This window comes from Ictidomys tridecemlineatus, chromosome 7 (assembly GCF_052094955.1).
Source record: "Ictidomys tridecemlineatus isolate mIctTri1 chromosome 7, mIctTri1.hap1, whole genome shotgun sequence".
Classification (NCBI taxonomy): Eukaryota; Metazoa; Chordata; class Mammalia; order Rodentia; family Sciuridae; genus Ictidomys; species Ictidomys tridecemlineatus.
In genome coordinates this window covers 107,390,084-107,401,786 of record NC_135483.1, presented here as the reverse complement: position 1 = coordinate 107,401,786, position 11,703 = coordinate 107,390,084, and the positions used below count along the sequence as shown (strand labels likewise).

The following is an 11,703-nucleotide window of genomic DNA, read 5'->3' as shown; positions in this document are numbered from 1 at the left end:
CTTGGCAGCATACAGCTTTGCCCAATGAGTTAGAAGACAACCCCTCTGGTCACCCATCACTCATGCAGAAGCATTTTAGGGCTTCAAAGGTCAAGGAGTGCTGTCCAATAGGCACTCTACAACTTCTTTGGGAGGGGGTATGCAGGTATATAGGCTCCATTGGCCATGTGTATTCTGCCTGCTGCAGTTCCCCTCACAAACTGGGAGCTGGGGCAGGTGAATGCAGAGCCACCCCTGGAGCTGTCCTCATGGAAAGTCAAAGAAGCCAGTCACAAGCTTTCTCTTCCAGCATCTCTTTGGCCAGACCGACAATGGACAACCCTCAGGTCACTCACCACCAAGGAAAGTGGATAAGGGGGCAGTGGTAGGGAGAGTGTGTTTCAGTGTTTCAGGTGAAAGCAGAAGCCATGATGGTGTGGGAAACAAGAACTCAGGAGGTTCTCAGATTGTGCTCTTTGGTTTTGCACCCCACTTGCTGGAGCTTGGGGAGTCTTCAAACTTACCCCCAAGAGCAGCATGTGAAAACTAGATCCTTGTTCCTCTCCCACAAGCCAGCTCCTGGCACAGGTCCCTTTCCCAACCTCACTCTGTTCCTGCCCTACCTCCTTCCTTGACTTTCCCCACCTTGTTCCATCCCATTCTCTGGGCATGAATTCGGGCCCTCAGTATTCATGACTTCCTGCCAGATTCTCTTTCTCCATGTGGTTGCTGAATCCTGGTGTTTCTTTCTTTGGAAGACCTAATAACTTCACCCTCACAATGATATCTACTATAGTCCCCATCCTCAGCTCACTTGAACTTTTTCTTGACAGTCATCTCTCCTCATTTATTGTATCCTCCGTCCAGATCCACCCACTCATTAGAAGATCATTGTGGCACTTCATTGACCTCAGGATAAGGCCAGATACCCCAGCTGTGCCAGGACAAGCAAGTCTTGAGCACTCTTGCTACCTTACCCCACTTCCACCCCCAGGGCAGACCCCAGTGCCTTTCCCATGGAACTCAGCCTGGACATGAGAAACCTTCTCTGGATGACACTACAGACACCAATATCTGTCAGTAAGTGTGCATAAAAGGTGATACTGCCTATCATACTCTGTGTTTCCCAGTTGACCTTCACCAGGTTCCACACTGCCTCCTACTGTGAGGTTCTCTCTCCCCTCTGTCTTAGAGCTCTGCAGGCTGTGTCTTGCCCCATGATCTCTATGTAGATTGAGTCTTGCCTCCACTGAAAGGTTTCTGGTCCTGGAGGGGTAGCTGTCTCAGCCCTGGGAGGCAGGCCGGTGCATCTCTCTTAATATGATGAAGGAGGCAGCTTACTTGATTGGATCCTCTGCTCCATCCACTCTGAAAGGCAGGGATCTGGTGAGGGTGAACTATTGTTGATAATTCAAGCCTAGAAATGGGAGTCTAAATTGACCAGATGAGCTGAAAAGGTGTTTAAGGGAGTTGAGGGCTCAGGAATGCAGCATGCACCAGGTCACAGGTCAGCAGCTGTCATTTTGACTCCTACAGTGTGCCTTTAGGCATGTGACTTAACTGCTCAGGGCATCAGTTGTCTATGAAAACAAGAGTGGTGCATGAGGATGAGGCTGTTCCATTCCCCTCTCCCCCACCACCATGGAGGACCCACTGGGACCCAGGCCTCTGCTGTTGAGCAAGTCATGTGACAGGGGTGGGCAGAGGTCTTTGATACCTTCCAGTCTCTGATACTGAATACCACCTGCTTTCCTCCACAGTCGCCGGGGTCACTGGAAGCATGGAGCTGAAGAGGGGAAAGACCTTCATCAAATCCAGCTTGCAGATTTCCCATGAGAAACCCCCAGACCCTGCAGCCACTGCTGTAACCAGGGAGGATGCAGGTCCCTGGTCAGTCTCGTTGGGAGGGCAGCAGAGACCGCATTGTGAGAAGGGTTCTGAAGCCAGCTCCAGCATCCAAGGGTATGATCGGTGCCTCAACAAAGGGGCACAGACTGACCCTGAAGGAGGTCAAGCCACCTTCAAATTGGTACGGAAGAGCAAGACTCATGAGAGTGTTCCAGGGGCCAGCAAGGCAGCAACCACCCCAGGACAGCTGGTGGGTAGCGCAAGCTTCCCAGGGCCCTCTGGCAGCCAGCGCATGATTGACTACCGCCACTTTGTGCCCCAGATGCCCTTTGTGCCAGCTGTGGCCAAGAGCATCCCAAGGAAGAGGATTTCCCTGAAACGGCCCAAGAAGTGCTTCCGGAACCTATTCCACATCCGCAGAAACAAGACAGAGAACTTGGCCTCACTGGCAGCCAAAGGGAAGAGCCTGTCCTCCCCGGGGGACCCATCGGATGCTGCAAGGCAGAGAGGCAAAACCTTCTTTTCCCAGGGCGAGGGGCTGGGGCTGGACGACATGTGCCAGGACCTGTCTGACAGTGAGTTCCTGCCTGACTCACCCTTCGACCTCTGCAGTGCCCTGTGCGAGGATGTAGCCTCCCTGAAGAGCTTTGACTCACTCACAGGCTGCGGGGAGATCTTTGCAGATGAGAGCTCGTTGCCACCCCTGGAGCTGAGTGAAGGCCCCGAGAGCCCAGGTCGGGTGTCCCAAGCCTTGGAAAGCAAGGATCCCAGGGGCCCTTCCCAAGACAGTGTGGAACAGCTGGCATCACCTGCCCAGAATGAGGTGTTGGATTTCACCAAGTTCTGGGACAGTGTGAATCGCTCTGTGAGGCAGCAGCAGCGTGCCCTGCTAGGCCCGTGGCTGGTGGGTCCTCAGGGAACAAACACAGACCAACCCAGGCTGGATGTAACTGGGTTGGCAGAGTTGCCCCTGTTTCCCTGCAGGGGCCCCCCAAGTGGCTCCAAAGCCAGCTCTGTAGACACAGGCACCCCCAAAAGTGAGCAGCCAGAATCTGTGTCTACGAGTGATGAGGGTTATTATGACTCCTTCTCCCCCGGCCTTGAGGAGGATAAGAAAGAGGCCCCAAGCCCAGGAACACCTGCAGCTGCCTTCCCTAGGGACAGTTACAGTGGGGATGCCCTTTATGAGCTCTTCTATGACCCCAGTGAGGCTCCTGTCGGCCCAAGCCTGGACGATGACTTGTGTGTGTCTGAGAGTCTGTCGGGACCAGCCTTGGGGACACCACTGTCCATGTGTAGCTTCCATGTGGGGGCTGAGGAGAACCTGGCCCCAGCACCAGGCCCTGACTTGCTTAGCCAAGGCTTCCTGCAAAGCTCTTGGAAGGGCAAGGAGTGCCTGCTAAAGCTCTGTGACACAGAGCTCGCTATCACCATGGGCATTGTCAACTGGCTTCGCCGAGCTCCACCTGCCCCAGCCCCTGCCCCTGGGGAGCCTGCAACCTCATCTGGCCCACAGAGGGCCCCTAGAGGACCGGCAGAGAAGCTAGAGGGCAGCGGGGAACAGGCCTCCGATGCAGGCAGGGCCACAGTGTGCTCAGCACCTAGCAGACAGCAGCTGTGGGCTCACCCAGGCACTAAAGGCCTGCTTGTCAAAGAGAGTAGTGTCCCAGAGGAGACTGTAAGGGGGACTGGCACCCCCTCCAAGAACTCCTCTCTAGAAGAAGAGACACAAGGCTACCCTAATGGCTTGATCTCCTCTGTGGGGTCTTCAGCCTCTACAAGAGACATTTCCAGTAAAGGCAAGGCTCCCAGCTCCACGGCCTGGCCTGGCTCACAGAAGGAACCCAGGCCACCTGAGAACCTGAGGAATTCTCAAGGGCCATGGAGGCCAGGTCCTGGGGGAAGTGCTCTGGATGCAGGGCCCACCTTGGCTGGCTATGTGGCCCGCATGGCAGCCTTGCAGATCCACCCAGACAGCCAGCCTCCAAGGCAGGACATAGGCAGTGGACCCTTCAGGCCGTCTCCAGCCTGGGGCCCTGACCTTCTGCAGCAGAAACAGACCAGCAGTTCTCCCAATGGGGTAGCTGTCTGTGGCCTTCCCATCCAGAACAGCCCACAGGACCAGAGATGTCCAGGCCTCATCCTGAACCTGAGCCAGCTCAAATTGGAACCCACCAGACTGGGTGCCCAGACCTGTGCCTCCGTGGAGGGCCAGTCACTACAGCTCAGTCCCAGGGCTGTGGCACAGGCAGGAGGACACAGGGGTCAGCTGGACTCTGAATCTCCCTCAGGCCCTACTGCTGGGCGGAACCCCCGGGGATATCCCCCAGAAATCCTGGGCCTCACTTTGAACAGTCAGCGGTAGGTGGGCTCCTCTGCAAGTGTCCTCACATGCCGCTACGGTCTCCTGACCCAAGAAGGCCTCCCTTGAGGCTGGTTGGAAGTTGGGGCTTCCAGGCAAACCATGACGGAGCCCCATCTGTAAAACAAGCTCACCCTCCTCAGGAGCTGCATCTTCACAGTCATATTCAGGAGAACCAAGGAAACCAAATTTCCACCTTTTGTCTGAAATTGGAGGACTGTGTTGGGGGGAGGGGGCAGGACTCAATCAAATGGGGGGAGGGGTGGATTTTCATGCGGAGGCATTCGTGCCTGAATCCAAAGTCAAGGACAATTCAAAACTGTGAACACCTAGCTGCTCCTCATGCAGTATGTCAGAGAGGAGTTCAGACTTGGGACCAATGGGGGAAAAAAAATGGTCCACACTGTAAAATGAGAGGAGGCTAAGAGAGCCTATGTTTCTGCATGGGTATGAGAGAAGGGTGAGGTTCAAGGCCTGGAGCAGGAAACAGATGGGGGTGAGTGAGCATCAAAAGGCTTGTGCTAGGGACTATGAAGCCAAACCAGTCCCATCCCAGCAAGAGCCCTGAATCAGCCAAGGTCCTGCATTATTATGCAACACTGCCAGGGCTAGCCAAAACTTGCCAACCCTTGCTGATGGGTGTTACTGGATTTTCTGTGACAAATTAACCTGTGTGAGTAATGATTTCCTTCAACTTGTACTCTCCAAGCCACGGAGAGCCAAATGCTCTTTGAGAAGAAGCCCATTTTTTTTTCTTCCCAAATCTGTAATTCTACATTTTAGTGGCAAAGGCCTTTCTCTCTGCCCCCTCCACACTCTCAGCACCCCCATTCCCTCTTTCAGTGGGTTGTGCCCCCACTCCAAAGGCCACAGCACAAAAACATTCAGAACCATGAAGGGAGAAGACAGCTGGTGTCCCCAGGAAGGGCAGTTGTCCCTTCTGGCCCAGTGTCAGGGAAGCAGGTGCAAGGACAGACGACCCACTTGCTTTCTACAGGATTAACTTCTATCTCAGCCAAAACACTGCAGTCAGAGGCAAAGGATGGGGCACCACAGGCAGCTGTGAAATTTGTTTCCAGGGGAAAGTGGGTAGATCAGATTGTAGACAAACTGTAAGAGAAATCACCTTTCATGAATAGCTTCCATGGGTAGCGAAGAGAGATGCACCAGTCCCAACTGTGGGAAGAAGACAGAGGAGGAATTCCATACAAAGACTGCAGTCCCATAAGTTAGAACAGAGATGGTGCCTCTCCTGAATGCCTGACATTTGATTTCAGTCTAGAATTTCTGTGGCCTTCATTCAGCAGCTCACTGAGACATGCTGTGTGCAGGATGTAGGCTGGATACTGCAGGTTTAAAAAGGTACAGAACTGCTCTTGATTGGGCCCATCCAGATCTAGGACAAGGGGGAGGTTTAAGGCCACCTCTCCTGCACAGCCACATCTGAATCGTCCTTCCAGGCCCCACACACATGATCACAACGTTAATGAGCCTGGCTGTGAGCAGGTTTATGTGGGGATCAGTCTGCCCGAACCCTGCATCATCCTAAAAATGCAATTCTTATCCTTTTCAGATCTCAACACAGATGCAGAGTCCCGTGTGACTTGCCCATGGACACATAACAGATAGCGTGTGGGGTTGGTCAGGTTACCATGCCACTCCTGGTTCCAAAAGCCCTGCTCTTTGGCAGGCTCTGGAATCTCTTGCTGAATCCTTACAGCAAAAGCCCACCTCAGAGCCTTCCCCCATCTTTCCTCCAGGCCGTTGATGTCTGGGCACCCAAGGGTGCCAGCCACATGTCTTTCTGGAAGCAGGCTGAGACTCCAGGGAGAGTCTACCCTCCCTCAATCATAGCCTTTGTATTCTATCTGGCTTTGTATTGTATCTGACAGAGTGAGTGCTCAGTAAATATGTGTTGAAAGAATGAAGCGTCAAAATGTTGAATATGCTTTTCTAATTTCTTGTTGACCATGATCCGTGTAGGGAGAGAAACAGAGTAAGTTTAAACATGACTTTGCTTGAGAGCCAAATGCCTTTCTCAAGGCAGGGGACAGTGATTCCTCATCAGGACTTGAGTCATAGTCACTTGTGGTGACTGGGAAGAACCTAAGAGCATTTGAAAGGACAGGAACCAAGGCCATGCAGCCCAGAAAGGGGTCCTAGAATTAGCAGGGATGGGGAACCAAAGGGCACCCAAGGACCCAAAGCCATGGCAAGGTTTGGTCTGCAGTGACCCAGCAGCAGAGCTAAGGAAACACAGAACCAGGGCCATGCCTACCTGGGAGGAACCAAAAGGCCCCATAGCTCTGCACCTGGGAAGGGGTTTAAACAACCCCAGCTCTCCAGAGACTCTTATTCAGCCATCTCAGGCAGGGGTCCCCAAAGTGGCCCATGAAGCAACTTGCTGGGAGGATGGAAGAGGTTAGTCTGACCTCACTTTCAGGTGATTTCTCTCCCCACACCCCACTCAGGCTGCCCTCCCCGGTAAGAGAAGTCCAGGAAGGGCCAGCCTAGCCAGACTCCACAGGCCTTAGGGTGACCCATTGAGAAAAAAAGAGGGACTTTGGAGTCAGCTAAGGTGTCTGATCTTGTGCTGGGAATGGAAGAGGCCTGGGTGGGCATTTTCAGAACTCTCTGGTCATTTCTTTCATTCTTTCTTTTTTTCTCCTCCTCCTCCTCCTCCTCCTCCTCCCCCTCCTCCTCCCCCTCTCTATCTCTATATCTATCTCTCTGTCTCTCTCTCTTTCCTGAAACTAAACCAAGGGCATTCTATCACTGAGCTATACCCCCATATCTATCTATCTCTCTCTCTCTCTCTCTCTCTCTCTCTCTCTCTCTCTCTCTCTCTCTCTCTCTCTCTTTTGTTTTCACTTTTCACTTTTATTTATTTTGAGATAGAGTCTCAGTAAGTGCCAAGGATGGCCGAGGCTGGTCTTGAAATTGTGATCTTCCTGCCTCGGGCTCTGGAGTTGCTGGGATCACAGGTGTGTGAGACCGCACCGGCCTTCTGATCATTTCTAACCATCTTTGTTCACATACAGCTGTAGAAGTTACCACAAGTTTTCTCTCTGTGAAATAAAAACTGGAGAAATAACGCCCATCTCTCCCACAGAGCCTGAGTGACTTGTCTAGGGTTGCACATTAGGGGTGGCAAGGGACGGCCAGGGTGCACTGGGAAGCTGGGACAGGCTGGGTGAGGCTGGAATGGCAGTGGGAGTGTAGCAGGCCACATTGAGATGAAGCTAGAGAGTGGGAAGACTAGAAAAGAAGGGGTGAGGCGAGATCCTGCAAGCTGCCAGGGAGTGTGCTGCTTACCCTCCCTGGTTTTCTATTTATTTTCTATATTGGGAATAAATACATGGGATGAAAAGTCAAAAGGCACAGAAGGGAAAACTGTAAGTGAAACTCAATTTTCCATCTTTCCTTCCTTTGCCCTCTGTTGTTACAAAATTAATTCACATTTATTGCAACCAGGTCAGGCAAAAGGCACTCTCTTCTTCCCTCCTTCTCAAATTCTGGTGTGGGTCCTCAGAACTTTTCTGGCCCATGACATAAATGCATGTGACCTTTGATCTTTTCTTTCTTTTTTTTTCTGCCCAGGACTTCCTCCTCGGGCTTGGAAACCTCCCCCTATTCCTCTGAACAACTGCAGGGCCGTCTCATAGGTGACAGTTACTTGAAACTCTCCCCAGTTGTTGAACATTAGAGTTGTTTCCCATATTTGTTATTATAAACGAAGCTTTATTCACTCTTTATTCTCTAAAGTCCTCTTCAAAATTGTGAAAACAGAACTCATCGTAACAGTGAAAGTAGGTATGTTTATAATGAACAGAGCTTTCTGTTCTCACGACTCCGCTCCACCGCCAACTGCCCATCCTGACATTAATGCCTGAGCTCCACATTCACATTCAAACTCCATGGTCGAGGGGGGAGTGATTTCTATTGTTATTGCTGTTATTATTACAGGTAAAGACCTTAGAAATCCTCATCCTATCCTTCAGTAAGAAAAAGTTGGACAAACTGAATATCATTGACTTCCCTTGACCTATCAGAGAACTGAGATCACAGGGCCACCCCCGACCCCGCCACCCCCAGATCCAAGCATATATCCAGAGAAGTACTGGGGCCAACATCTGTAGCCTGGAAGGAAGTCTAGAGATACCTAGAACTGGCAGGAACACTTGCATAGAAATTTTGACATGTTTTTGCAGACTGAGTGGGAAGCTGGGGCCTGGGTGATAAAGGGAACCAAAAGTTCGAGAGGATTTTCTTCCAGGAACCAGTCCACATTTTTTAGAATGAGGATCACAGAAAGATCCTCATGGCCCTGATGGGGATGGTAGAAGGGAGGGCATTGGGAAAACTGTGACCCCCTTGTCCCTAACAAAAGCCTCCCTTGAAGAAGAGGGGCTTCCCAGGGCTATGCTGAAACCTCAAGGCTGAAGGAAAGAGCCCATCCCTCCAGACCTCTCTAGCCTTCCTGTCCCACCTGAGGAAAATCAACAGCTCAAGCAATACTCAAAAAGGGTCAAGGCTCCACAAAAATGGACTGGAAACACCGAAAAGGGACCAGACTCAAATTTTAATCCCACCCCTCCCCACCAGGCACAGCAACTAAAAGAACGATGACTGAGTTGAAGGTCAGAGGGGGACAGTCCCCCACCATGCAGTGTAAGAACACTGCCACCACACCAACAAGGCTCCCATGATGAGAACCGTAGGTTATAGCTAAAAGGTCTACAAGAACATACTCTGAGCACAGAACAAAGGAAAGAAAAAGAAAGAAAGGGAAAAATAAGCTCACTTGAGTCATTGGAAGCCTCTAGTATCTGTGGCTATGACGTGGTGACAGTCTAGTTGCCTGCAGATTAACATACGTCCTCGGGGCTGGGGATGTGGCTCAAGCGGTAACGCGCTCGCCTGGCATGCGTGCGGCCCGGGTTCGATCCTCAGCACCACATACCAACAAAGATGTTGTGTCCGCTGAAAACTAAAAAATAAATGTTAAAAAAAAAAAAAACATACGTCCTTACATTGGGAGCTTTTGATAGGGCTGGGGGTCTGGCTTAGTGGTAGAGCCAAGTTGAGAGGTCCAGGGTTCTATCTCTACCATCGCATAATAATAATAATAACAACAACCACCACCATAATAACCTATTGGACTCTGTACCTGTTATCCTATATAAATGCTTGGCTTTGGACAGCAATTTACAAAGCAATGTTTCAAAGGACAAAATTACAGCAGTTTCATGATCTTAATTGGCTTTAGTTTTGACTCTACAGGCAACACTTCATTCTATAAGATAGTGTGAGTATTCCAATGATTTGAACAGAAGAATTTGGTTTTATCCTAGGTTAAGTGGAGAAAGGCTGAGAATGCAGAAATGAAGAGCAGAAAGAGGATTGGGCATTTCAAAATGACTTTCCTCATAAGGCAGAGACAGGTAGACAGAATAATAGGAAAACAATAGATTGGTTAATATCAGGTTACTTCAGGTTACCGTTCTCTGTGTGTATGAAAGGATTAGAGAGAGAGAGAGCTTCATTATTAGGTCCAGTGAAACTAACCTGTTTGGAAAATTCAAGAGTTTTCTTTCTTTCCTGATTTCTCTAAAGGTTGGGTAACAGCTTAGTTTCCATTTGGTGTCAGGCAACTTTAGCATGAGTCACTCCATTTTGATTTTTAGTCTGGTCTGTTGGAGCTTAGTACAAAAGAGTGGCCTCCTGTGATGTTTATTTAACACTGCTACAGGCAAAAGAAAAAAAAATGTGTGAAGAGACAAAGCAATCATCAGAACCAGATTCATATATGACAAAGATAAATGAATTATCAGACAGGGAGTATAAAATAACTAAGATTTATACATTAGGGGCACTAATTGAAAAAGTAGACAACATGTAAGAATAGGTGATTAATGTAAGCTAACAAAGGTCTAAGGGAAAAAATCAAAAGAAAATGTTAGATTAAAATCATCTCATAAATGAGGAATAATTGTGATAAACTCATCAGTAGACTCAAAGTAGTAAAGAATCAGTAAGTTGTGTTTTAAAATACCTTGAGATAAATGACAATGAAAACACAACATACCAAAATTTCTGGGAGCAAAACAAGCAATGTGAATAAGGAAATACACAGCCATGATGCATTCATTAAAAAAGAAGAGGGGCTGGGGATGTGGCTCAAGCGGTAACGTGCTCGCCTAGCATGCTCAGGGTGCTGGGTTTGATCCTCACCACCATATAAAAAATACAGTAAAGATGCTGTGTCCACCAAAAACTAAAAAATAAATATTAAAATTCTCTCTTTCTCTCTTAAAAAAGAAGAAGAAGAAGAAGAAATTTCAAATCAATAACCCAACTTTACACCTTAACAATCTGGAAAAAAGAGAAAGCTAACCCAAAGCTAGCATAAAGATAGAAATAATAATGATTAGAGTGGAGATAAATAAAAATAGATAATAGAAAAATAAAAAAGAAAAATCAACAAAATCAAAAGTTGGTATTTTGAAAAGATTGACTAAGTTGACAAGCCTTTAACTAGATTGAGAACAAAAAAGGAAAGACTCAACTTGTAAATGAAAGTAGAAACATTAATACCAGTTTTACAGATATAAAAAGGATTACAAGAGCATGCTATGAAGGCTTGTGTGCCAACAAATTGAATGAGCTACGTGAAATGGACAAATTTCTAGAACACACATCCACCCAAATTAATCACAATAAAATATAAAATCTGAAAAGACCTATCATTATGAAGATTGGATCAGTAATTCTAAATCTCTCAACAACAACAAAAGCTCAGGACAAGATGGCTTTCCTGGTGAACTCCCCAAACTGATTTTTTGTCTCATTTTGTATAAGGCAGTACTGGAGATTGAACCTAGGGGTATTTCACCACTGAGCTATGCTCCCAATCCTTTTTATTTTTTATTTTGAGACAGGGTCTCACTTAGTTGCTAAGGCTGGCCTCTCAAGTCTCTGCACCCTCTTTCCTCAGTCACCCAAGTCTCTGCACCCAACTCCCCAAGCATTTAAAGAAGATTTAAATCTATCTTCAATCTATTCCAAAAAAGAAGAGGAGGAGGGGAAAGAGGAGGAGGAAGAAGAAGAAGAGAACACTTCCTAATTCATCTGATGAAACAGAATTGCTATGACACCAAAGCAAGACAAGATAAAAACACAGGAAACTACACACCAGTATTCCTTCTGAATACATAGGTGTAAAAATCCTAAACAAAAATACTAGCAAACACACCAAGTGAGTTTTAATCCTAAAGTGCAAAGATGTGGAAACATTGAAGAATTGGACTGTAACAGCATGTTAGTAGGATGAAGGGGGAAATCCACATGATCATCTTAATCAATGCAGAAAAATTGACAAAATCCAACACCTTTAAGTGATAAAATACTCAGTAAATTAGGAACAAAAAGAAACTTTTTCAACATGATAGAGGGAATTTAAAAATCCACAATTACCAGAGTCCTCTGTGGTAAATGATTAAAACCTTTCCCCT

At 48.2% G+C, this 11,703-nt stretch overlaps 1 protein-coding gene across 1 annotated transcript; it reads left to right on the top strand.

Moving 5' to 3' along the window:
• The first annotated feature begins 839 nt into the window (after positions 1–839).
• Positions 840–7,293, top strand: Amer3 (APC membrane recruitment protein 3). The gene is made up of 2 exons (XM_040294233.2): positions 840–1,059; positions 1,740–7,293. The coding sequence occupies exons 1-2, from the start codon at positions 996–998 to the stop codon at positions 4,190–4,192; spliced, it is 2,517 nt and encodes an 838-aa protein (XP_040150167.2). The 5' UTR covers positions 840–995; the 3' UTR covers positions 4,193–7,293.
• The last annotated feature ends 4,410 nt before the right edge of the window (positions 7,294–11,703 follow it).